The 27,577-nt window shown below is 50.4% G+C and overlaps 1 protein-coding gene across 2 annotated transcripts in view; it reads right to left on the bottom strand.

The window, feature by feature from the left end:
• HELZ (helicase with zinc finger) overlaps nt 1-27,577 on the bottom strand; it is a 1,742,088-nt gene that overhangs the window by 87,151 nt on the left and 1,627,360 nt on the right. For both annotated transcript variants that reach the window (XM_086930935.1, XM_086930936.1), the window contains exon 31: nt 12,013-12,268. In XM_086930935.1, the coding sequence (XP_086787061.1) occupies nt 12,013-12,268 (256 nt within the window). The remainder of the gene's footprint in view (nt 1-12,012; nt 12,269-27,577) is intronic.

Here is a 27,577-nt window from a genome sequence, read left to right as displayed (position 1 = left end):
TCTTCGGGTTGCAAGGTCTTCCTCTGAAGTTCAATCGTTACTGTGAACAAACCTGCTAAAGCGTTTTGGTGAACTTTTGCACCAAATATTAAATGCTTCAAATACCGCAGGAGTGGTACATTTTGTTTTAAAGCAATTGGGTCTGGCACTTCCCAGACTGTATTTGGGGTGATTCCGTCCTTTTTACACTCTTTGGTTTCCAATGTATTTGGAAGCATACCGCTTGTGTTATTCCTATTAGTTGCCATTTTGGTCCTAATTTTGTTGCTCTGCAATAGATGTTCCACCTCAAGGTGAAATGGTGAGGGACTTAACACACCTCCTGCTATATTGTGAATGCATGATACAGTTCTTTGGAGTATCTTTACTTCAGGAATTGAACAACTTATTTAGGGGTTCTAGCTCTCCTCTTGCCGATACAACATCGCTGTCACACAATCAGCATCAGCTGATTAGAATGGTTACAACCATGTTTGTTCTTTGGAATTTGCTCCCAAGGCCACTATGGATACATCGTCTGCAGATGTGGGTTTTTTCCTGGATCCCACTGACACTCTAAACATAGGAAACATTTTGTGAGCCTCCTAGATTTTTTTATTTAACCCTTTGTTTTTAATTAATAAACTGTTTGCTTTTAAAATGGCTTTTAAGTTTTAAATGGCTTTCCTTTACTTATTAAAGTATATTTTATAAAATTTAAGGTTAGTCTTACACTTTTAGCCGAGTGTCCCTCCAGCCAAGAAAAGGACGTTGAGGTGCAACAGGGTCAGCTCTTAGTTTCCATTTTAGCTTTGTGTTTTAGCTTCACATCTTTTTCTGCTGGTGAATTTCTACATGTTTTACACTTGCACGATAATGTACCAGGAAGTTATTCCGTATGGAGCTTATCTCTTCGTAAGCATTATCATGTGGCGTGTACACTCTGTCCAAGGCTAAGGACATGGATGCCCTTGTAATTAGTTGTCCATTTGGAGACAGCTCTTTGGGATCCAGACAGACCATCGCATCAGCACTGCACCACTGACACTGTGCGATTGGAACAGTAGCACAAGTTACTATATCTATAAGAAACAGTAGTTAGTATTAGATTCCTTACCTTAGAATATCCCCAGGTGTCAGTCTGGATCCGTAAATTTTTGCGTAGCAGTACCCCTGCGCGTCGGTAGGTGTCGTCTGCGGATCTGCGTCCGTCGTCGGCGTGAGTTGCCGGAGTACTTAGACGCCGCTCTTGCGCGCTGATGTAAGTTCTTATACACAGCTTTTCCGCGCCAGAAACGCAGAGCCATGATAAAAACCAACACTGGTGCCATGAAACTAGGGCCCTGAAAGGGATGAACCTTAACCCTAGATATCGGTTCGCAGAACGGGGAGGATGGGTAGGGCGGTAAGAAATCTAATACGAACTACTGTTTCTTACAGATATATCGTTACCGAAGGTAAGTAACTTGTGCATCTGAAAGAAACAGGTTACTGTTCGATTCCTTACCCTAGAATAGATACCCCAGCAATATCAACCCCAGTGGTGGGTCTGCGAACCAATGATCACACCAGAAAGTCTTGGAGAACAGAACGGCTAAAGAAGCCATCTCTCCGGACTTGGCTGTCCAGGCAGTAGTGTCTAGCAAACGTGTGCAGTGAGGCCTACGTAGCTGCCTGACAGATGTCCTGCAAGGGGACTTCCCGACCCAGGGCAGTAGTAGCCTCCGTGGCCTGAGTAGAATGGTCCCTCAGCCCAACAGGAGGCTCCTTTTTAGCCAAAGAATAGCATGCCTTGATGCACAAGACGACCCACCGAGAAATGGTTCGCTTGTGCACCGCTCTACCTTCGTTAGCGCCCACGTAACCAACAAAGAGTTGGTCATTCACCCGGAACTGGCGTGTGCGATCCAGATAGTATGAGAGCGCAGGTTTTGGGTCCAGACGGTGGAGCCTCTCTTCCTTTTCGAGGGATGCAGAGGCGGAAAGAAGGTGGGCAAGGTGATGGACTGCCCAATGTGGCAGGCTGTGACTACCTTGGGCAGGAAAGAGGGTCGCGTCCGCAACACAACTTTGTCCAGATGGACAGAAAGGAAAGGAGGTTGTGAAGAAAGAGCCTGGAGCTCACTCACACTCCTAGCAGAGGTGATGGCAACCAGGAATGCAGTCTTAAGTGTGAGAAGACGAAGAGGACAGTTATGAAGTGGCTCGAAGGGAGCGCACATCAGATAAGTCAGAACTAGGTTCAAGTCCCACTGGGGCATCACAAAAGGAACAGGTGGAAATACATGAGTGATGCCCATCAAGAACCTATTTACAACTGGGGACTTGAACAAAGAGAGCTGATCAGGAAGCCTTAGAAAGGCGGAAATGGCAGAGAGGTAGCCCTTGATAGTGCTCAGAGCAGAGCCCTGCGGGGCAAGAGAAAGAAGGAAAAGGAGAACCTCAGAAAGAGGGGCAGAAAGAGGGTCCAAAGCCTTTGCTGGGCACCATGCCACAAATGTGTTTCACCTGCAGGCGTATACGGATTTAGTGGAGGGACGCCTGGCTGCCAGAATCACATCACAGACTGGCTGGACAGGTTCGGGTGGAGGACCGTCCCCTGCTGCTGCGACAGAAGGTCATCCTGAAGAGGCAGACGAATCGGGTATCAACTGACATGCTGAGTAGCTCGGGATACCAGTATCTTCGTGCCCAGTCCGGAGCCACAAGGATGACTTGGGCCCGGTCGCGCCTGATCTTCTTCAGCACTCTGGGCAGAAGTGGTATAGGTGGAAAGGCGTACAACAGACCGCAACTCCACTTGCGGCGAAAAGCGTCTCCGAGCGAGTGCCGCCTTGGAAATTCCAACGCGCAGAACTGATGACATTGTGCGTTCTCTTCTGTGGCAAATAGATCTAACCAAGGCTCTCCCCATTGCTGAAAGAGACCTTGCGCCACGTCCGAGTTCAGACTCCATTCGTGATCCATCATGCACCGATGGCTGAGTTCGTCCGCCCTGGTGTTCAGGGAACCTGCCAGGTGTTGAACCACCAGGGTCACGCCCTGATGTTCCAGCCACTGCCAGAGGCGCAGAGCCTCCTGGCACAGGGCCCACGACCCCACCCCGCCCTGTTTAATGGAGTACCACATGGCGTTGGAGTTGTCCGTGAACACCTGCACTACACTCCCCCGGAAAGAGGGGAGGAATGTTTTCAGTGCGAGCCGGATAGCCCACAGCTCCAGAAGGTTGATGTGGAGCTGGGATTCCGCCGGAGACCAGAGGCCTCTGATCTCCGCCTCTCCCATGTGGCCCCCCCCAGCCCTGGAGGGTGCGTCAGTCACAACTACGTGCTCCGGTTGGAGTAGGGAGAGGGATGTGCCGCTGACCCAATCGCGGTCCGTGAGCCACCACTGCAACTGTCTTGCAGTGCCCTCCGAGATCAAGACAAGTTGCCCTGATGCTGGGCCCACTGAAACTTCAGGTCCCACTGGAGAGCCCGCATCCGCCACCTGGTGTGATGCACCAGAAGGATGCAGGAGGCCATCAGCCCCAGAACCCGCAGCGTCAACCTGACAGAGACTCAGGACAAAGGCTGAAAGATCGGAATTAGAGCCTGAATATCCCGAACCCGCTGTTCGGGAGGATAAACCTGAAACTGCGCCGAGTCTAGAACCGCTCCGATGAAGAGGAGCTTCTGGAAGGGACACAGGTGTGACTTCGGCACATTGATGGAGAACCCCAGCAGGTGCAGGAGTTCGGCCGTAGTCTGGAGGTGGCTGACAACTGCCTGGGGCAAGCCACATTGATGGAGAACCCCAGCAGGTGCAGGAGGTCGGCCGTAGTCTGGAGGTGGCTGACGACTGCCTGGGGTGATCCCGCCATCAACAACCAGTCGTCGAGATAGGGGAAGACTGACACCCCTAATCTGTGCAGATGAGCTGCAACCACCACCATCACTTTTGTGAACACTCGAGGGGCGCTGGTAAGGCCGAAGGGGAGTACAGTCAACTGAAAGTGCTCGTGGCCTACCGTGAACTGCAGGTAACGTCGGTGGGCCGGCAGGACGGGGATGTGAAAATAAGCGTCCTGCAAGTCCAACGCTACCATCCAGTCTCCCGGGTCCAGGGCAGCTAAGACCTAAGCCAAGGTCAGCATCTTGAACTTCTCCTTCCGGAGGAAACCGTTGACGTTCCGCAGGTCCAAGATAGGGCGTAGGCCCCCTTTGCCCTTCTTGGGAACCAGAAAGTAGTGGGAGTAACAAACACACCCTACTTCTGGCCCAGGAGCACGCCCGATGACCCCCTTGGCCAAGAGGGCGGTAACTTCCTCTTGCAGAAGATTCAAGTGACCCCCCCCTCCGACACGCAGTGGTACTGCGGTGGCATGGCAGGAGGGGTCACCTCAAAGGGGAGGGAGTAGCCTCTTCGGACGATTTGCAGCACCCACCTGTCCGATGTGATGGGGCGCCAGTGGAGGAGGTGATGGCGAACCCTGCCCCCCACTGGCGTGAATGGGCCTGAAAGTTCGGACTAGGAAGGCTTTGTGGCGGATGCTGCGGGGGTGGATGTGGACTGGACTCGCCGTTGTCCCCGGGCACCTCCACCACGCCGGATGTTAGTCTGCGGCCCATGGCTGCCAGGACATGTGGGGGCGCCCCTTCCTTGGCAACGAAAGGAGCAAAAGGCAGCAGTCTGCTGGCGCGAGGCCGACAGGCCCAAGGACTTGGCCGTAGCCCTGGAGTCCTTAAAGCGCTCAAGCGCATGGTCTGCCTTGTCGCCAAAAAGGCAACGGCCATCGAACGCCATGTCCATCAGTGTGTTTTGGACATCGGCCGAAAAGTTGGCAGACCTCAACCAGGCGTGGCGTCTAATCGCCACCGTCGTTGCCATCGCTCTACCTAGTGAGTCGGTGGTATCCAGCCCACACCAGATAGAATATTTGGCTGCATCCCGGCCCTCCACAAGGGCTTGGCCGAGTTTGGCCCGTACCTCCAACGGACACTCTGGCAGCACTTCCGCAACCGTATCCCACAGAGAGTGGGTGTAGCGGCCCAAGAGGCATGCGGTGTTGGAAGACCGCAGTCCCAGACTAAGGGAGGAGAAGATCTTTTTACCGTACTGCTCGTACCTCTTGGAGTCCCTGTCCGGCGGAGACGACGGGAATGCGGTCTGGGAATTGGATGCTTGGATGACCAGGCTCTCGGGGGTGGAATGGGTGGACAGGAAACATGGGTCGCCCGGGGCCGGGCGGTGGCGTCTGGCCACGTTCCTATCTACGGGCGAACCCGTAGCGGGCCTGGACCAAGTGCCCAAAAGAACATCGGTCAAGACTTCATTAAAGGGCAGCAGGGGGTCGTAAAGGTCCACCGGCGATGACCCAGATCCCGCAGCGGATCCAGTGGGGTCCTGCGGTGCCGGGCCCGAAGGCGCCGGGACCGCGGGGCTCTGCGGCCCCGGGCCCGAAGGCGCCGGCGGCGTCGGGGCCGAAGCATCCGACGGCGTCAGGCCAAAGCCCCGACCCGCTAGGGGCCCCAGACGGGTCCGCTGGGCCCAAAGGCGCCGCAGAGCCTGTCGGAGGAGATAGGGACCTCATGGCTATGAGGAAGCGCTCGATCTCCTCCGGTGTCGCGTCTCGCCCAGGGACCGGAGGGTGTGGAGCTGGACGCGGCGCCCGCGACTCCGACGGAGCAGCGTGGGCGGTGTCACCCGAAACCCCGGCAGCGTCGTGCAAGCGTCGGGGGGAGTCAGAAGAGCGATGACGCCTCTATGACTTCTTGTGTTTCTTACCTGACGACGACTTCGAACCGGAGGAGTGGTGCCGACTCTCGGAGCTGTGGTGGCTCCGACCCCGCGACCTCTCCCTCGACCTCCCATGGGACCGGGACCTCTCGCGGCGCGGGGCCGACTGCCGGAGTTCAAGTCTCCTGCGGGACCGCTCCCGCCTGGCTTTCGAAGACAGGGCCCGGCAGTCGGGGCAGGCCTTGTCGTCGTGGTCGACGCTGAGACAGTAGACACCGACGGTGAGGATCCGTGACCGACATCATGCGGTCGCAATCCGCGCAGTGCTTAAATCCAGGCATCCCTATGGCACCGATCGGAGTCGTTCGACTTCGAAAAGATGATCAAAATGATCCAAAAAGTTAGTCAAAAAGTGACTAGAAGTACTGCTTTTTCCAGATCTGCCCTTGCTTGTGCGGAAAAAAAAATAAGAACTGGCGTCAGCACGCGGAGGCGGCGTCTAAGTACTCCGACGACATCATCACGGCGCCGACGAATGACGCGGAGCCGCAGACGACGCCTACCGACGCGCAAGGGTACTGCTACGCAAAAATTTCCGGATCCAGTCTGACACCTGGGGATATTCTAAGGTAAGGAATCTATCACTAACGTGTCTCTTTCAGATATATCGTTACCGAAGGTAAGTAACTTGTTTATCTGAAAGAAACCGTTATAGATTCCTGCACTTAGAATAGATACCCTAGTAATACCAACCCCGGAGGTGGGTCTGCGAACTAGGTTCACACCAGGAAGTCCTGATGAACAGAATGGCCACAGAAGCCATCTCTCCAGAATTGGCTGTCCAGGCAGTAGTGCTTGGTGAACGTGTGCAGCGATGCCCACGTAGCTGCCTGACAGACGTCATTTATGGGGTCTTCTCATCCCAAAGCAGAACTAGCTGCCGTTGCCCTGGTGGAACGGGCAAGCAGCCCCACTGGAGGCTCCTTCTTTGCCAAAGAATAGCCGGTCTTGATGCACAGAACGACCCACCTGGAGATGGTCCGCTTGTGCATGGTCCTACCTTTCTTAGTTTCCGCGTAACCAACAAAGAGCTGGTCGTCCACCCGGAATTGTTTGGTGCTATCAAAGCAGAAGGAAAGCTCACGTTTTGGATCCAGACGGTGGAGCCTCTCTTCCTATTTTGAAGGATGTGGAGGAGGAAAGAAGGTGAGCAAAGTGATGGTTTGGCCAATATGAACAGAAGTGGCCACCTTTGGAAGAAAGGAAGGTCGAGTTCTGAGGACGACCTTGTCCAGATGAACAGCCAGAAAAGGAGGCTTGGAAGACAGAGCTTGTAGCTCACTCACCCTGCGCACAGAGGTGATGGCCACCAGAAAAGCAGTTTTCAGAGTGAGGAGTCTGAGAGGACAGTTATGTAGCGGCTCAAAGGGAGCACGCATCAGATAAGTAAGAAACAAGTTTAAGTCCCACTGAGGCATTACGAAGGGAACAGGAGGAAAAAGAGGAGTAATGCCTTTAGGAAATCTATTTACAACAGGGGACATGAAAAGAGAAGGCTGATCAGGAAGCCTGAGGAAGGCTGAAATGAGCGAGAGGTAGCCCTTAAGAGTGCCCAGAGTAGAGCCCTGCTGGGCCAAAGACAGGAGGAACAAGAGAACCTCAGAAAGAGGGCAGAAAGGGGATCCACAGCCTTTGCTGTGGACCATGCCACAAATGTATTCTATCTGCAGGCGTATACCGCCATCGTGGAAGGACGCCTGGCTGCCAAGATTATATCACAGACTTCAGGAGGCACGTCAAATGATCGTTAACTGCTGCCGCTCAATCTCCATGCTATGAGGTGTAGGCTGGACAGGTTCATGTGGAGGACCATCCCCTGCTGCTGCGACAGAAGATCCTCCTGTAGTGGCATTGGATAGGGGGATCAATGGCTATCTTGAGCAGCTCAGGATACCAGACTTCATGCCCAATCCGGAGCCACAAGAATGACTTGGGCCCGGTCGCACTTGATCTTCTCCAACACTCTGGGCAGAAGTGGTATAGGCGGAAAGGCGTATATAAGACTGCAACTCCACTCTCGACCTAAAGCGCTGCCTAGCGAATGCCGCCTTGGAAATTCCAAAACGCAGAATTGCTGACATTGCACGTTCTCTTCGGTGGTGAATAGATCTAACCAAGGCTATCCCCACTATCGAAAGAGGCGGTGCACCACATATGAGTGAAGACGCCATTCGTGATCCATCATGCACCTGAGTTCGTTCGCCCTGGCGCTCAATGAACCTGCCAGGTGTTGAACCTAGCTATGTCCAGAGAAGGAGGGCCTCTTGACATAGGGTCCACGACCCCACCACGCCTTGTTTGTTGCAGTACCACATGGCAGTGGTGTTGTCCGTGAACACCTGCACCAGTCTTCCCCGGACAGAGGGATGGAATGCTTTTAGTGCAAGACGGATCGCCCGAACCTCCAGAAGGTTGTTGTGAAGCTCAGACTCCGCCGGAGACCAGAGGCCTCTGATCTCCGCCTCTTTCATGTGGCTGTCCCATCCCAGAAGGGATGAGTCTGTCACCACTGTGTGTTCTGGTTGGGGAAGGGAGAGGGATCTGCCCGTTGACCCAATCCTGGTTTGTGTGCCACCACTGCGATTGTCATGCAGTGCCCTTCGAGATCTTGACGTAATCGGACAGATTACCCATATGCTGCGCATACTGGAACTTTAGGTCCCACAGCAGAGCCTGCATATGCCACCTGGCATGATTGACCAGCAGGATGCAGGAGGCCATGTGGCCCAGCAGCCTCAGGGTCATCCTGACCGAAACCCGGGATAGAGGCTTAAAGATCGGAATCATAGCCCGGACTCGCAGTTCGTGAGGATAAACCCAAAACTGCGTTGTGTCCAGAATCCATAGCCGAAGGCCAAAAAAGGGCATGTCCATCAAAGTGTTCTAGACAGTCCCAGAAAAGCCAGTCGATCCCAACCAGGCGTGACGGCGAAGCGCCACAGACGTTGAAATGGTCCTACAAAGAGAGTCGGTGTGTCCAGTCCACAGCGGATGGTAAACTTTGCTGCATCACTCCCCTCGGCAACAGGACGGGAGAGTACGACCCGGGCCTCCTCTGGACACTTAGGAAGCACTTGCGCCACCATATCCCACACGGAGTGGGAATAACAGCCCCAGAGGCATGCAGTGTTTACAGACTGCAGCCCTAAGCTGGAGGAAGAAAACAACTTCTTGCCAAGCTGATCCAGCTTCTTGGATTCTCTGTCCGGTGGTGCGTTAGGGAAGGCACTTTGGGACGTTGAAGCTTGGACTACCAAGCTCTGGGGGAGGGATATTGGGAGAGTAAAGTGGGGTTGCCCGGGCCAAGGTGGTGGCGTCGGGCAACCATCCTAGCCACAGAAGGCCTGTGTTGGGCCTGGAGCAGGTGCTCAAAAGGATGTCTGCTAGGGCCTCATTAAACCGCAGCAGGGGCTCCGAAGAGCTCGCTGCTGGCTGAAGCACCTCTTTCAGGAGGTTAGTCCTGACTGCCACAGTAGGTAGTTTGAGGTTTAGGGCTTCGGCCACCCTACGCAACACCACTGGTAAAAGACGCTCCCTCCTGCATAGCCACGGTAGGAGGAGACAACATGCCAAGGTCTGGTGAGGTGTCCCGACCACTGGCATCACCCTGTTCCTTTTCCCAGTCCTGGTCGTACTCCAAGTGGTCAGTTAAAGTGTCACCAGACCCCTCCCAGTCTTCCTCACCCTCCTTTGGCTGCCAAACTGACTGAAAATGGCCTGGGTGGAATGCAGGCACAAAAGTACCCATCAGTGCCGGATCCGGCGTGGCTCCGTATCCACATCTGGGTGGAAGCCAGTGTTGACTACAGCCGGCGCCGGCTGCGGACGTGATGCCGGTGGAATCGGCACAGCTGGAGGTGTAACGAGATCGACAAGCGCAGATCTGGATCCAGGCCTGGATCCAAGGGGACCCTGCGGTGCTGTGGCTGCAGCCGCCGAAGGCCTAGGGCTCCCAGCCGAGTCTGTGGGGCCCAAAGGCGCACCAGCGGAGTCGGGCTGCCCAAAGATGGCATGCATCGCTTCGCAGAACTGACTAAGCTGGGCAGGGGTCGCTCCCAGTCCCGGGAAGGGAGGGAAGGCCGGAATGGCACCACCCGCAGCCTTCACCTCGTCGGCCGAAGAGCGACAATACTTCTTTGGCTGCTTCTTGTGCTTTGACTTACCTGACCCAGAGTGCGAAGACTTGGATAAAGAGTCCAGGGACGGTTGTGGTCTCGTGATAGGAGTCGTTCTGGGTCCAGAACAGGAAGTGAGTGCCTGAATGGAGCAGAGGGTGGAGATACCAGCGGAAATCCAGTGGGGGCACCCGCTGATCCCATGGGGCCTGAAGGCACTTTAGAGGGGTAAAGCCAACCCAGAAATTAGGTGCAGGCCTTAAAAAATTCTCCTAGTTGGGCAGGGGTCGCTCTGACTCCAGGAAACTCAGGGAGGTGTGGAGCAGACCCAGAGACAGGCATTGTGTGGGAGCAGAGCATAGAGTGAAAATTTGGACAGCCGGAGTAAAGTAGAAAAGCGTTTCTTTTCTTTTCTTGTGGAACTTACCTGATAACTTTTAGCACGATGACTCCGTAAACAGGTCCAAGATCTGCCTCACGACCGGGACCCGAAGCGTTGTGGAGGTGACCAGCGTCCGGCGACAAAGAGTTTCATGCTTCAAGCAGCCTTAGGATTCATGGCACGGACGTTGTGTTATGCCACATCGATTTGTATAGCTTGCTAATCACCCAACAGGGTATCCAGGTACTTGGCCAGGTATGTAGGTTTGTGGTCCCGAAGGTGCTTATAGAAAGAGCCAGGTACTCAGTATCTTGCAGAAATCAAGAAGTGAGGAGGAGGCTCTGATGTGTTGAGGGAGCTTGTTTAATGTCTTGTGTGAGGTGTAGGAGAATGAGCGACCTCCAGTTTTGTTTTTGGGCATGCTGGGAAAATGTGCAAGTGAGAGTGATGCAGAGCGTAGATGTCTGGTGGGTTGGTGAAAGTGTGAGCGGCTGTCCAGGTATTCTGGTCCTGTGTAGTGTAGGGCTTGTTTGAGTGCATAAAAAGTTTGAATTGGCTGCGCTTGTAAATGGGAAGCCAGTGGAGCATCCTGAGGAGCGGTGTGATTTGCGTGCATCGTGGAGGTAGAGTAGGCGTCTTGCAGCAGTGTTCTGGATGGTCTGTGTAGGAGTTGTCTGGAGAATATGGTGAAGAGACTGCTGCCATAATCCAGACTGCTGATGAGTGCTGGCGTGACTGTCCGTCTGGTGTTCTCAGTCAATTCAAGTCAGTATTGTGGTGACGTTGCAAACACCAAATGCACACCTGATGAGGGGTCTGCCACAGATGGGGCTTAAATCTGACCTTTTTTGAAGGGGACATTCTACCACACTGGGAGACAAAGTCTCGAAACAGGGCTTGACAAAATATTGAAAAATGTCAGTCAAAAACTGACTGGAGGTCTCTTCTGATCTGCACTGAGTGGCACAAAAAGTAAAAGAAATGATGTCAGCATGCTGGCCTATATAGGCAAAGTGCAGGTCACTTCCAAAGCAGACAATGCTGAGCCGAAAGACACCACCTACTGGTGTGGAGAAATACTGCTCGAAAAGATTTCAGATCCAGTCTGATGCCTGAGTAATAGTTTAAAGTAAGGAATCTGCAACTAGAAGTCTCTATTAGATGCAAGAAGCCTAGTGGGTTTCTCTTCCATATCAAGAACGAGGGAAATCATATCCAGGCAGCTGAATTTTCCTAACATATGTCCACATATCTATTGCAACAGGTTGAATCTAGTGAGCAACCAAGGCTTAAAAAAAGGAAGAGATTTACAAGCCAAATGTTTGGTATGATTTGACTAAGAGAGCAAACATACATACATTTGGGAAAATACACTAAAATATTTGGTTCCTGCCACTAATATTTTAACTTTTAACATATTTACCAACCATTTGCAAAGTGAAAGGTTGCACTTTTGTTTTTACTTTCCACCAACAGATTCACAACGTTTTTGCTGTTTATGGTGATTCGTACCTCATAATCAAACATTTCTAGATCCGTTACTGCACGGGAAGTATCCTTTTAAGCAACTGGCCAATTTGTACATATTTTTGAAACAATAGGAACATTGATCCAATCTTGCAACAATTACCCATTTTAAGTAGAAACCTTTCACCCACAGTTCACATGCACAACAAAGGTAACAAAAAAAAATTACAAAAACGTTCAAGATGAAAACAACAATAGCCTATGTAGAGTATATGCTGAGTAATGCATTACCTAACATTTCCCTATGTGGCACTGCTCTGCTGGAACCATTGCATGGAATGTTCTGGTACGGGACAGATGAGGTGGCATTCACCCATAACTCAGGTGGTGAATAGTTGAACGGAGGTTGGTTACTGTGGTCCTGAAGTTCTTTACATTGATTAAGATTTTCTTGTGGAGTGCCTAGATCTTCGTGACAAGCCTGGACCGAGCTAGATGAAATTCTTCTTTGGTACAATGGTGGCCTGCCTGGTCCTCTTGGTTCATACTGCAAAGGAAATGGAAAAAGTTGAGAGAATATAGATTCATTATTAGGGCTTGAAAAATCCAAAAAATGTTACTAGACCTGCAGGTCAAGTGACTTAAATAATTTACTCGACCTAATTATAATGCTCTTGACCCATAAACTGGTTTCAAATTATGTGATCCTGGGCAAGTATTTTAATTCACTAAGACACCATTTTCTTCTTTATCACATATGAGCGCACCTTCAAATATGCACGATCAGCACATCTGCTGTACAGGAAACGCTTTTGTTTGATTTAATAGACTAAACATTAGCTCCATACAGAACGCAAATCTAGCCACATATAAGATACACTTGAATGCAGACTTGCCTCTTAATTAATTAAATGCATTGTCATCAGGGCATGGCCAGGAATGTGTCTCGCATCATGTTTTCATAAATACATAACAAAAGCTTAAAGTAGCAGCCCACTGTTTTTTGCAATCAGCAGATTTTACATTGAAATGGCCACAGAATTTTGTCACTGACATGTGGTTTTAAAACTATATAGACTACAAAGCTTGGAAATTAAGTTTCTGCTAAGATTTGTCATTTGCACATTACCAAGTAAAATGTCCTGATTTGTTTTACTCCAATTGAGATCTTTATTTGCATCACACTTCTGAATTACAAAAAAAGTTCTTTCATAATTTCTTATCTACTTGTAGTATTAATTTACAAGCTGTTCAAATGTTTTAGAGAAACAAAACGGGCATTCTACTGCATTTTGTTTCACACATATTGTCAAATAGCTTATTTGACAAAAAGCAGTAACTGTAAAAAGAGAAAGAAAAGTAAACACCAATTTCCAGGAACAAATGAGCAACAATTAGTAAAAAGACAAAATGACATTTGACCTCCGTCTTTGAGCAGTTGGCAAATGTGACAAGATAAAACAAAGGCGTTTAATTGCTCATTCACTTTTTGAACAAAAAGAACACGTGCTTCTTCCAACTCAATTTTACTTGCCAGCAGGGTTGTGTAAGTGCTAAAAATAGCTCGACCTGCTAACATTTCATGCAATTCCAAGGGGCGAGTGGTTTTGTCGAGGTCTAATTATTCTTTCCCTATTTTCTGCTTTCAGGTTCTCCCATCTGTGCAGCCAAAATTCATGACTAATGAGTGCAATGAGTAACAAGCTTTTTCAAGTACCAACAATGAATTTAATTACACAAATTTTAATATCCAAAGTTATATAACACTGCTTCACAGATAATGTGTTCTCTCTAAATGTACGTTATCTTGGAAATATTACAACAGCTGGCAGGGGTACTGAAGAAACAAGCATTTACAATGCAATAGGTCTGGCAGCATTAAAGTTTGAGTTACTGGCATTGTAAATGACAATGCTTTGCATTATTTATTTTTTTAATTTGCAATTGGTATATAAACATTGTTTGTGAATGGTTAGCTGATGTGGTGGTGTCCCCGAGTGATGTGGTGGTGTCCCCGAGTAATGTGGTAGTGTTCCTTAGTGATGTGGTGGTGTCTCTGAGTGACGTGGTGGTACCCCTGAGTGGTGTCTCTGAGTGATGTGGTGGTGTCCCTGAGTGATGCGGAGGTGTTCCTGAATGATGTGGTGTGTGAGGGTGAGGGTGTGAGGGTGAGAGGGTTGTGAGGGTGTGAGGGTTGTGAGGGTGAGGGGTGTGAGGCTGTAAGGGCGAGTGAGGGTGTGTGAGGGCGAGTGATGGTGTGTGAGGGTGAGTGAGCGAGGCCTGCCCACCAGTCTTCATTACCAGCAACTCCCAAAGTCTAACACTGAATGCAATGTTCGACTGGATGAGGGCCTTCAAATGAACATACCTGCAACTGATAAAAAGAACTGGATAACCTATGCTCAGAGTTTGGTCTGATAGTTGCGTTGTTTCTACGCTGAGCGGGAAAGAATATTGTATTGCAGCATTTATAAAGCTCTTACTACAACTTTGTGGGTAGCTAAAGTACTGAGCACACTACATCGTCTAGGGTGAGGGTTGGAAGGATGTGGTCTTTGTTTTGATCCTATGTGGGAAGTGCTTCTAATGTCGTGCATGTTGATCACCGGGGTGAGGTTATCATGTTATGGGGCACAGCGGCAAGCAGTGTGGTGGATGAGTAAGTGTGAGACGAGCGTGTTAGCCCCCGAGAATACAGTAGCCAATTATTTCCTAAGAGCAGCTACTGAATGACCATGAAGCTGAAAGGGTAGTCAACAAATATTGCCAGCTCTCTCCTATCTAAATGTAAGACAATTCTTTTCATGGAGAAATTGATTTGTGCTCAATTCGCTAGAATAACCTAAAGTCTGAGCATTCAGTGGAAGACTATAACGTGTGTCTCCTTTTCCACCCTCCACATTTCAACGTCTTTTAGACCTTATACTTTTTTTTACAGACGAAAGAGGCTTTAGTGTGCGAAATAAGCAACGGATTGGTACTTTTCTGAACAGTGTACACTGTTGCTTTTAATGTAAAGTTAATTTAATTTACCACAGTATGTCCAAAGCAACCTTACTGCATGGTGCTCTCGCTAACTACGGCCAGTATCTGTGCAAAAAAAAGGCAATCTGGTTGTCTGCCTTCTTCTGAAAACACCACACGCAAAGTAGTGACTCTATAATAGTATCACGGTGAAAGATTTCCGACAGCAGCTTCTATCGCGGTTTATGGCGAAATCTCTTGATATTGTGACTGAGGCTTTAAGAGGACCCCTTCGAACCAAAGTGCTTAAAACGTACTTAACTAGAATAAGGTTTCAAATCTATTTAACTTAATGTATTGCCTACGTTCAAATCAGATGCTATAGAAACACGGTCTCTTGCCATGCACTGGTAGGTGTCAGCAGTGGGGAGGAGGCAATGCAAGAGGATACTCAGCTGAGGCAGCACAGCATGCATGTGACAGCTCTGTGCACGCGAGGGTCTAGTCTGCTCTGACCCTCTTTTCAGCCCGATACTAACTGAAGCAATTTCATTCCTCGCTTGCTCAGGTCATGGATTAATGCATGCCCCTGCCCTGTCGGACCCACAAGGTACTCTTCTTGTACAGGGCCGCTCTGGTGCCGGGCGCCCCTGGGTACTTCATCATCATCATCAGCAGCAGCGGTAGATTTGAGGAGGGAGACAGGGGGGAGTCCTCGTCCCCGCCGCTGGTGTCCGTCCGCCACTGAGCTCCGGGCTGCTCCCCGACGCTGCCTGCGGCGGGCCCCGGGGTAGAGGAAGACTGGGGGGGGGAGGACGGTGGGGGAGGGGTAGCGGTGACACCGGGGAGTCGCACCAGGCGCCGGCTCCCTCGTCGTGGTCCCCTGACACAAGGGGGTCCCGTGTCGCCGCAGGCCGCCCACCATGGTCGCTCCGCTCCAGCCCTCCAGCGGCCACGGGGACTCCGCCATCTTCAGCTGCAGCCATGCCCCGCCCCCAGACCGCCGCGCCTCCCCCCCCCCGGCCTACGAGTGTACACAAACTCCGGCTGCAACACCGCCGTACTAACGGCAGGGGTGGAGACAGCGCTTCCCGAAACTCAAGTCCCGTTCCTTATTTAATTACGACAAAAAGCGCTATTCTTCAACGGCAGAGAAAAACAACCACCGGGGCACAGAAGGGCCTATGCTAGAAAATCCTTAGTTGTAGGGGTGGGCGGCTGGGGAGGGTCTTGGTGCGCTTGTGTGTGTGTGTGCGCGTGTATGTGTGCGGCGGCGGCAGGGTGGGAGGGGGGTCTCTGTATGTGTATTGAGTGCTTCGGCAACCCAGTTAGTCTCTGTATGTGTGTCTGCGTGCGTGTGTGTAGGTGTGCTCGTGTGTGTGCGCATGAGTAAGCAGGGGGAGGTGTGGCTGTGTGGTTCAGCTTTCCAGGAGAGGAGACAGGAGCTGGCAGCGAGCGCGTTCACGTGCGCGTGGCCCGCTCAATTCCGAGCGCGTGGCCAGCTCCTGTCTCCTCTCCCGGAAAGCAGAGTCGCTCACAATAGGTCTCTGGCGAGACCGCGCTTTTGCGCGGTTCAACGCCACGAGACCTAAAAACGAATTGTGTCAGAGATTTAGTTGGCACCATTTACATTATACATTTCACTTTTGCATGCACAAAGTCAACCAAAAGTGATGACACTTAGCACATATCTGGTGCTGGCCTACCCAAATCTCTCAGCTTCTAAAACTCCAGGGAATTTTGCAGCCCAGTAGGTGTCAGAAGATACTGAGATGGAAAGGGAGGGAAGGTAGTTGATAAAGATTATGCAAAAAGAACACCCCTCTAAAACAAATGTTTATTCTTTGACAGGGCACACTAACAATAATAGCCAGCACAGCTAGATGGAGGTGCCTCAGATAATTAAATATAAGCCACAATACCCATAAATAAATTGATCCTCCAAACTAGGCCATAAAGGTTTGCAAAGGTATGGAGAGTAGAACAGTTGCTGGCCTGTAGATCTCCTGTAATGGTATCTCACTCAGAAAAGCAGGAGTGAAGGCAATGTCCCTCTTAGAATGTGCAATTATTAATTTAGGTTGGATATCCTGAACCCTGGGATTGTGTTACAGTGTACGCCTCCAACCATAAAACTGCAAGAACTGGACTTAAAAAAACTCAATTTTTGGATTTTCGTGTCACAAAGAACTATCCCCTGGCATCTTGCAACTGCAAGCAGACTTCACAGAGGCCAACTCAAGAAAACCATTCGACTGCAGGTGACACTTTCCGGGATACAGACCCTGGACTTTGCTGTCCAGAGATCTTTGTGTCAACAATAACTGCCCCACATTTCCCATCAACACAACCTTTCGATTGTTGACCAGCTGACAGCAACCGCACTGCAGTTCCCTGCTGTGAGAAGTTGGCCTGATATATAGTGCTCACTATTCTAGTGATCACTGTGTATCATACCAAACGACCCTTATTGATGATTGGTTGTAAGTCAACCATATAGACCAGCTATCCTAGTAGCGTGGACAAAAGCAGTCTTTAGGCTAAACTCTAGAGGGCGTGTTAAGCCAGCTGTTTTACCATCACATATACCCCTTGAACACCAAGTGAAAGGACACCACACAAGTTGTTATGAAAATAAAGGATATTTATTTATAACAAGTCTACCCTGATCTCTTTATGAGTCAGGGAGGTAAGCACAATACAAAACTCTTACGAAAATACTTCAAGTTGCACAATTTACACAAATGCCCGAGGGGCACGAAAAACCATATACTCTAAAAGTGGAATGCGAAATACTAGCAGGTAAGTAACAAGATCCAGAGGCTTCAGGATCACACTACTAAACACTAAGGTTAGGAGCAGGAGGCCTAGGGAGATAGGGTGCAGAGTGTGCACTCTCACGCGGGATGCGGGACAAAGTCTATGGAGGCTAGTATTTCTAAAGTTACTGTTTCCGGACGAATCCGACTAGGTAGACTAAAAACGAAAAAAGATCTGGACACTTGGATAGTGAACCTGCGTTGGAGCACCGAAATGCTCGGGTTACCTAGCCCAGGGGCTGCGGCTGCATAGGGTTCAAAAGACGTCGGGAATCCTTGTTGTAGTCTATGGAGCCTGAAAGAAGAAGTTGCTGGCAGGCGACCAGTGAAGATGTTCGGTGTGATCCAAGCCTGGATCGGTGATGGAGACGACCTGAAAGCAGAGGGGACTCAGTTCTTAATCACTAGCCAGTGATTGTGTGGGCACCAGGATGGCACCGGATGAAGTCACCTCGACCAGGTGAGTGGGCGACGCTGGACTCTGCAGTCACACGGGCTAGGAGGCGTTGTCGGCGACCAGTCTGGCGGTGCGAGCTGTCCCACGAAGGTGTCTGCTGTCGGCGATGCTGGACCCAAGATAGGGGCAACAAACCTTGGCAAAGGCAAGCCCACGCGGTGGAGTCAAGATGGCGTCTGGAGTGGACCAGGAGGGTCCGGGGTGCTCCTCTTTTGGAAGGGAGCAAGGGCCAGTCTGGAGCAACCAGACCAGCGATGTAATCGTCGTGGTACGTCGTCAGGAGGGCCACTAGCCAACGGGCAAGTGACCGGACAACGCGGTGAGCAGCAAAGAGCAGAAGGGCCCCACGCAGATCTTGTGGATGCTGGGGGGCTGGACTTCGGTGCTGGAGCTGCTCAGGGTGGGGGCTTCTCAAACCCCAGTGCACTTACTCGAGGATCCCTCGGCGGTCGTGCTGGTTAAGCGTCGTGCAGTTTCAGAAGATGGCCGGTCCCTCAGGTCTCGTCACACCCATGAATCTCAGCTGGGCTGATGATGCAGGTAGAGGTCAGAGATGCCAGGGAATCCGGGTCTCGTCGAGCTGGTCAGTCTTGATCCGGAGGATGGACGTGAAGCAAACCGCGATACTTAGATGGTGCCTGCGGGTGCAGGGTGGCTACTCCTTAGCCACAAGGGAGAGTACTCAAAGAAAGTCAAGAGTTCCTTTCGTAGAAAGTCGTTCAAGATTCAGGATGATCTAATTTGGGAAGGGGGCCCGCTCCTACCTTTATTCTAAGAAAAGGGGCTGGCACGCGACTAGGTCCTGCCCATGGGTGGGACCAGGAGGGGGGTTGTTAGACCCCTCTCCCTTGTCCAGACTTTCCACAGCTCCGGGGCTGGTGTGCCCCTGGAACTGGTTTGAGCCGGCATATGCACAGTGAGCACCGGGGTGCCACTTGCAGTCACCTTCCTCTCAGCCCTGCCTACCTGGGATACACAAAACCCTGTCTGGGATGGTGCTAGCACCGCCCCTGACAGGAAACCCTTTGTCCAAGCTCTCCTCGCTGGAAGGACTCCCAGCAGCAGGAGGTCAGACTTGTGTCTGTGGTGGCAGCATCCATTTTGTGATGCTGAGGCTCGAGTTAACTTTAACCGGGGTTCACAGTTACATACATGTCGTGTCCCTCTAGAAGGGTGGAATGCTAACCCCGTCGCCAGAATTGGCGAGAGGTTAGTATTCCAATTTGTATGAGACCTTACTCGACATGTTTTGATAAAGCGATACCAAAGTTGGCAAATAACCGCAAGGATTATAATGCACTTAAGAGTATATGGTACGCGTTATCATGGAACAGCTATTAGGACTTGGTTCCGCAAGCTGCAGACGGGCTCAGCTCATGCCAGAGCACCATCTCACATAATTCCAAGCACTCTGCCTTCAGGATTGTTATGGCCTGCCATAGGAGTGACTGATAGGAATACATGTGTCCATTTTAGGTTTAGATATAAGGATACTATATCTAAAGCAAAGGGTGATTACACCACCTTGCCCCAGCTGTCGTGCAGCCAGTTGTGTCAGATTTGGATGGCCAGCCAGGGGTGGCATAATACATGCTGCAGCCCCTGGTAGGCCCTGGGTACACCTATGCCCTGGATACCTAAGGTATGCTGTACAGGGACTGATATGGTGGCCCAGTACCAATTGATAAATGCACCCAAGGTACATTCTTGTCAATTTAGAGAGAGAACAGGTAGGCTGTGGGTCTGATTAGCAGGCCCACAGCCAGGGAAAGTCGTAAACCAGTTAAGCAAAAAGCAAAAATCGGGGGTGACCATAGGATTGCAGACCCCACTCTCCTACACCTGCCAATGTCAAGTTTTGCCCAAGGCCCAGAACTTCAGCGAACCGACGTAAAAGAGCCCCTCTATGGAACCAGCTTGGAGCCAGAGTGCAGGCTACCTAGTCGATGAGAGTTCCTCGTGTGAAAGGTAGACTATGCTAGAAGGTAAACTTTCCACTGGAATGAACCTGGTACCTGTATATGACCTGTGCCCCATTTTGGTTGGCCTTAACTCTCAACTTTGACCCGGTCCACCGCAATCACATGACTGCGATTGGCACTTTTGGCACTATTTCTACAGAAAATTTGTTTACATCCATATCTCCGGTTCTACTTATTGGAGGTTTGTTGTTGTGGAGTAATTTTATTTATCAAAATTTCCTCTATTTTATTAAATTGGTTAGGTATTTTTCTTGTGTTGTATTTTCACTTTCTTACAGTCTAGAAGCCGCATAAATACCTTACACATTGGCTCTAAGTTAAGAACGACTGCGTTTGTGCCAAGCTACCAGAGAGTTACGCACAACTTTATTTAGTGACTTTTCTGGTTTGCCCTAACAAGGACTGTGATTATTACTAGTGTGGGGCTCTGATCCTTCTCAAATAATGAAGCAATTTTGTACAATTTTGCTCCATCATCTAAACAACAAGCCCTCCTCCCTTCAAAATTTGGACTTGAAAGGATAGGAAAATTCTATTACTGGTAATAATTCATGTGTACTACACCACTGATTTGGATTTAGGCTTGCTGAGAAAGGGGGTTGGGCGGCAGCCTGGGCTCATCGGTTCGGAGGTGTACCATCAGGGGGCTGGCATATTTAAGATTAAGGGTATAGTTAGTAACCTGGTGATGGGTTCTGTTTTGCTAAAAGTTGGGGATTCTGAGGGAGGCTGGAGGCTAGGATACAGAAGGGCAATCTTTCATTGGTGCTCATTTCAGTGCATGGTGCAGAGTGAGAGAGTATATATGGCATTGCTGTATTACGTAGATGTGTTTAAAAGAGATATTTCTGTAGGAAACTTTCATTCAGAAACTTGGGATGGTATGTGAAGCACAAGTAGTAGGTTAACAATGATGATGATGATGCACAAGTTACTACTTGTGTAACTATATATCTGTAAGAGACATTAGTTAGTGATAGATTCCTTACTTTAGAATATCCCCAGGTGTCAGACTGGATCCGAAAATTGTTTGCCAGCAGTACCTCTGCACGTCAGTAGATGGCGTCGTGCGTCTCTGCGTCTGTCATCACGGAGACTACTTAGTCGCCAGCCATGCGCGCTGTCACTTCTGTACACGACTTTCCGCGCCAAAAACGCAGAGCCATGCAAGAAACTGACCACTGGTGCCATGAAACTAGGGCCCTGAAAGGGATGACCGTGACCCTAGAAATTAGTTAGCAGAATGGGGGGGATGGGTGGGGCAGTAAGGAATCTATCACTAACTAATGTCTCTTACAGATGCACAAGTTACTACTTGTACTACTTGTGTAACGATATATCTGTAAGAGACATTAGTTAGTGATAGATTCCTTACCGTAGAATATTCCCCAAGCGTCAGACTGGATCCGGAAAGTTTTTGCTTACCCCCGCGCGTCGGTAGGTGGCGTTGTGCAGCTCCGCGTCTGTCACTGGCGTCATAAGCGCCGGGATGACGTCACGGAGACTACTTAGGCACCACCCATGCGCGCTAACGTCAGTTCTGTACACGACTTTCCGCGCCGAAACGCAGAGCCATGCAAGATACTGACCATTTGTGCATGAAACTAGGGCCCTAAAAGGGGATGACCTTCACCCTAGTAGGGCGAACAGCAAAACACACAGGGTGATGAACAGAATTTTGCACATTGGCAAAACATTCACCCCCAGTCACAGATCTGGGTTTAATTCATCGTTATTTTGCTCACCAGGCCACCCTATATCAGACATGGCCATAGGCAAATCATTCTTGACCCTGTGCCTCATGGGAACAGTCCAGCCCGAACTGCCAAGCCAAGTATTTCTTGGACCGGAATCAAGCATCCTACGACCGGTTTCTGGCCATCAGCCGTCATCAACCTGGATAGCTTGACTACAGTGGCGTAGTGAGCACGGGACACACGTCTGGGCATACCCTTCCCACATAGGGCGAACAGCAAAACACGCAAGGCGATGGACGGAATGTTGCACATTGGCAAAACATTCACCCCCAGTCACAGATCTGGGTTTACTCCATCGTTATTTTGCCTGCCACGCCACCCCAGTTCAGACATGGCCACATGCAAATCAGTCTTGACCCTGTGCCTCAAGGGAACAGTCCAGCCCGAACTGCCAAGCTATGTCTTCCCTGGACCGGAATCAAGCATCCTAGTAATCAGTTCGCAGAACAGGGAGGATGGGTGGGGCGGTAAGGAATCTTATCACTAACTAATGTCTCTTACAGATATATCGTTGTACAAGTAGTAACTTGTGCATCTGAAAGAGACACGTTAGTCATAGATTCCTTACCTTAGAATAGATACCCCAGCAATACCAACCCCGGTCGTGGGTCTGCGAACAAGATTACACCAAGAAGTCACGGACCACAGAACAGCCAAAGAAGCAGTCTCTCCGGACCTGTCAACGCAGTAGTGTTTGGTAAACGTGTGCAGCGAGGCCCACGTAGCTGCCTGACAAATGTCCTGCAAGGGAACGCAGCGTCCCAAGGCAGTAGTGGCTGAAGTCGTCCTGGTCGAATGGGCACGCAGCCCCATAGGAGGCTTCTTTTTGGCCAATGAGTAACATGCTTTGATGCACAGAACGACCCACCGGGAGATGGTCCGTTTGTGCACAGCCCGACCTTTTTGTGACACCTACGTAACCAACATAGAGCTGATCATCCACCCAGAACTGCTGTGTACGCTGCAGATAGAATGCAAAACACAAAAACAGTGCCCACAACCTCCTTATTACTTATAACTCGATTCTTTCATATGAGACCAAACGATACTTCCTTACATCTGGTCAGGTACTTTTTATTTATACCAATCATTTTATCTTTTTTAGCAAAATTTCATGTAGATTTTTGGGCAAAAAAATTATACATATTTACAAACACTTGAATTACTTTTTACACATATATATACAGTTTTATACAACACAAACAAATACACAAAATTATATAATCACAATTCAAAACACAAACATCCAGAGAACAATAGACATTTCAATTATTGTTTTCTGTGCCAAAGGTCTAGTTCAAGATTATGCAAGACAACGTCAAATGACAGGAACACCTATGTATATGCCTATTTTGATTATACACTTAATGTACTGATCAGTTCCTGTTGGTGTGCCCAAACTCTCATCAGGGACTTGTGAATAATCTGTATAGGATGCAAGAAAACAAAGTTTAATTGAAAACCTGTCTGCCTCTTGTCTACCTTTATTCTTGTTTTAATGGATGTTGAAAGTACCTGTAGTTTGTAAATCAGGAAGGGATACTTTTCGTAATCCTCTTTGAAAAAAGTACAGCGTTTTTACATTTTCATCTGTAGCGGGCGGTGTGGGGAGGACTTTTCGATAACTGTTGTTCCTATTTTGAGAATGAAACAAACTATCACTGCCAGAGTAAAATATCTTAATGCAAAAATGGCGCAACCTCAAATGCCACATACCGTGTATTCTTTGCTAAGGTGTATAGGCGTGACGCTTTCAATAGCCAAAATTCTCTTATTTTGTGGACACACCTGGCCGGAAAAATAAAATTAAAAAAGATGTTGTGGAAACCGTTTCTTCACAACAAGTTACATTATTTAGTTCTCTACATTTAAATGCTCAGTTTTAACATTGAGGTAAAAGCGACATTGTACCGGTTTGTAAAGGGGCACTTAGCGTGTATCTTCTGCCTTTATTTCGAATAAAGGACTCGTATTTAATCGGGCGTGGCGAGCGCTATCTTCACGCCGAGCCGTTTCTATAGGGAATTAGTAAATGGATGAAGAGGGGAGAAGTTTTAGTCTCGCGCACTTCTTTTTCGACTGGAATTAAACAGCGTGCGAGTTCTGCCGCTTACCTCAAGGTACGGATTCAATGTTCAGAAACCTTCTTCCACATAACGCCAGGAACCGTCTGACAGGCCCACATTGTTTGTGGCATCCATCTTGTGTTGCAATCGCGGTCCGTGAGCCACCACTGCAGTTGTCTCGCAGTGCCCTCAGAGATCAAGACATGATCGGACAGGTTGCCCTGATGCTGGGCCCACTGAAACTTCAGGTCCCACTGCAGAGTCCGCATCCGCCACCGGGCGTGATGCACCAGAAGGATGCAGGAGGCCATCAGCCCCAGAAGCCACAGCGTCAACCTGACCGAGACTCGGGATAAAGGCTGAAAGATGGAATCAGAGCCTGTATATCCCGAAGTCGCTGTTTGGGAGGGTAAACCCGAAACTGCTCCGAGTCGAGAACTGCTCCGATGAAGAGGAGCTTCTGAGAGGGACACAGGTGCGACTTCGGCACATTGATGGAGAACCCCAGCAAATGCAGAAGGTCGGCCGTAGTCTGGAGGTGGCTGACGACTGTCTGGGGAGAGCCCGCCTTCAACAACCGGTCGTCTAGGTAGGGGAAGACTGACACCCCTAACCTGCGCAGATGAGCTGCGACCACCGCCATCACCTTCGTGAACACCCGTGGGGCGTTGGTAAGGCCGAAGGGGAGCCCAGTAAACTGAAAGTGCTCTTGGCCTACCGTGAACCGCAGGTAACGCATACACATACAAGGACACACAGTAACCTATAAGTCACTCCTATGGCAGGCCTTATCAATCCTGGAGGCAGAGTGCTTGGTTATGAGTGAGATGGTGCTCTAGCATGAGCTGCTCAGAAGACTGAAGAATCTCCCTTGAGGCCAAGGAGTGGCCACCCTGTGAACACAGGCACCATCCAGCAATCAACGACTGCTTTGCCGCCGCCTCCCGCCGGAGCCCAGAGCCTGACAAGAACCAGACTCCCAGACATCCAACAGCCCGATCCACAGTCCCTGCAAAGCTGAGACGAGTGGAGGCGACCTGAAACGTGGGACCGGACCTCTTGAAAAGTCCACGAGAAGCTGACTGCGCAGCACCTGAGGCACCCTCATCGCTGTGCTTGGGGTCCTGAGAAGCCCCACCACCGAGCCACATTTGCACCAAGGACCAGCCCTCCAACTCTCAGGAGATCTGCGTGGGGCCCTTCTGCTGTGTTCCACTCGACGCGCCTATCCGGTTACTAGTCGTTGGCTAGTGGCCATTTTGGCGACCAAACGACAACTTTCCAACGCTGGTCTGGTTGCTCCAGACTGGCCCTTGCTGCTCCCAAAAGCAGCAACCCCTCTGACCTTGCTGGTTATAGTGAGACGCCTTCTCTGTTTCATGCGTGGCTTGCATTAGCCAAGGCCTGGTTGCTCCAATCAAGAAGCCGACTCCGCCATCAGCTGGAGCCTATGAGGGACAGCTCACCGTTATCGTCGCATAGTCCACACTGCTGAAGAGACAAGGTTTCACGACATCACCTGTTGGCACCCGACAACGCCTGGTTCCTTCCTGGTTCCACGCCGGTCACTGGATAGTGACTTTGAACATTGTCCCCTCTGCTTTCAGGTCTTCACCTCTTCAGATCCACCCTTGGATCCACCAGAACTCTTCACATCAGGTCGCATCATCAACACTCCAAGGCTCCATCTGAACTCCTGCAAAATCCCGACACACTTTGGCTCCAGTGCACCCGCTTCCTGTGGGTGAGGTAACGCTGGCACTCCGGTGCCCCCGAGTAGTTTAACACTCCTAGTGTCCAGATTCCAAAGAGTTAAGTCCTAGACTGACCGGAAGACTTCCTACCTTCACCTTTTTAACTTTTACGCATCCATGGACTTCAATGTACACTGCTTCTAACTTGGCGCACTGCAAACCAGATCCCGTGGGCCTCCTAGTTCCTAACTGGCCTTAGTACAGCATAGCCCCAGCGATTCCCAAGGCCCTAGGCCTTACTTCCTTTCGACTTGTGGTACTTATACCACTTCTTTAGTATATGGTTTTAGGGGCCACCCCGACCTATCCATATTTGTGCCACTTTTGTATACTTATCTTTTGAATTGTTTTAACGTGTTTGCTCCTGTGCTCATAAAGAGTTCAGGGGAATATTTGTAGTAATAAATACATATATATATTTTGAATATATATCCTGTGTGGTGTCCTTTCACTTGGTGTTCAAGGGGGTTACATATGGTAATACAGCTGGCTTCACATGCCAAAAGAGTTTAGCCTAAGACTGCTTTGTACACGCTACCATTAGGATAGCTGGTCTATAAGGTTGACTTACAACCAATCACCATAAGGGTTGTTTGGACTGATACAAGGTGGTCACTAGAACTAGTGAACATCATATATCAGGCCAACTTCGCACAGCATCTGTCACCACTGTGTGCTCCGGTTGGGGAAGGGAGAGGGATCTGCCACTGACCCAATCGGGATTTGTGAGTCACCACTGCAACTGTCGTGCAGCACCCTCCGAGATCTTGACGTGATCGGACAGGTTGTCCTGATGCTGTGCCCACTGGAACTTTAGGTCCCACTGCAGAGCCTGTATATGCCATCTGGCATGTGTCACCAGCAGGATGCAGGAGGCCATCAGGCCCAGAAGCCGGAGGATCAGCCTGACAGAAACCCGGGATAGAGGCTGAAATAGCAGAATCATAGCCTGAATATCCTGGACCCGCAGCTCGGGAGGATAAACCCGAAACAGCGTTGAATCCAGAACTGCTCCTATGAAGGGGAGCTTCTGAGAGGGACTCCGGAGGCGACTTCGGCACATTAATGGAGAAACCCAGCAAATGCAAGAGGTCGGCGTAGTCTGGAGGTGGGTGACGACTGTCTCCGCCTTCAACAGCCAGTCATCGAAGTAGGGGAAGATTGACACCCCTGACCTGCGTGGATGAGCATCGAGCACCACTATGATCTTCGTGAACACCTGAGGGGCACTGGTAAGGCCGAAGGGGAGAACGGCAAACTGAAAATGCTCCTAGCCTACTGTGAACCACAGGTAGCGCTGGTCGGCCGGCAGGACGGTGATGTGAAGTCAGCATCTTGAACTTCTCCTTCCAGAGGAAGCGATTGATGTCCCAGAGGTCCAGGATGGGGCGCAGGCCACCCTTGTCCTTCTTGGGGACAGGAAAGTAGTTGGAATAACAAACACTCCCTACTTCCTGACCGGGAACGCAATCAATGACCCACTTGACCAGGAGGGCCGAGACTTCCTGACAGAGAAGAGCCAAATGATCCCCCGACTTGCGGTGGTACCGAGGTGGCATGGCCGGAGGGGAGGACAGAAAGGGGAGTGAGTAACCTTGGCTGATTATCTGCAGCACCCACTTGTCTGATGTAATTTCGCGCCAGTGGTGGAGGTGGTGACGGATCCTGCCACCACCGGCGTGGGGTGCTCCCCGAAGCTTGGATTAGGAAGGCTTGGAGGCGGAAGCAGCGGGGTGGAAGTGGACTGACCCGTGCACTGGTTACCAGACCCGCCCCTGAGGAAACCACAGCTGCGTGGAGGCTGGTTCTGCACAGGCTTGCTGGAAGAGCGTGCCTGGGTTCCCCTGCCTTGGCCATGAAAGGAACGAAACCCGCGTGTGGCTGGGTTCTTTATGGAAAGACCCAAAGACTGGGCCGTGGCACGAGAGGGCATTGTCGGCCTTATCGCCAAAAAGACGGGAGCCATCAAAGGGCATGTCCATGAGGAGCTCTGGACAACGGGTGAGAAGAGTAGAGAGAGCCGGCTGCGTCGGCAGGGCCGGAGCTGGAGAGGGGGC

This window comes from Lissotriton vulgaris, chromosome 7, assembly GCF_964263255.1.
Source record: "Lissotriton vulgaris chromosome 7, aLisVul1.2, whole genome shotgun sequence".
Lineage (NCBI taxonomy): Eukaryota > Metazoa > Chordata > Amphibia > Caudata > Salamandridae > Lissotriton > Lissotriton vulgaris.
The sequence above is the reverse complement of the archived record's forward strand: the minus strand, read 5'-3'. Positions and strand labels throughout refer to the sequence as shown.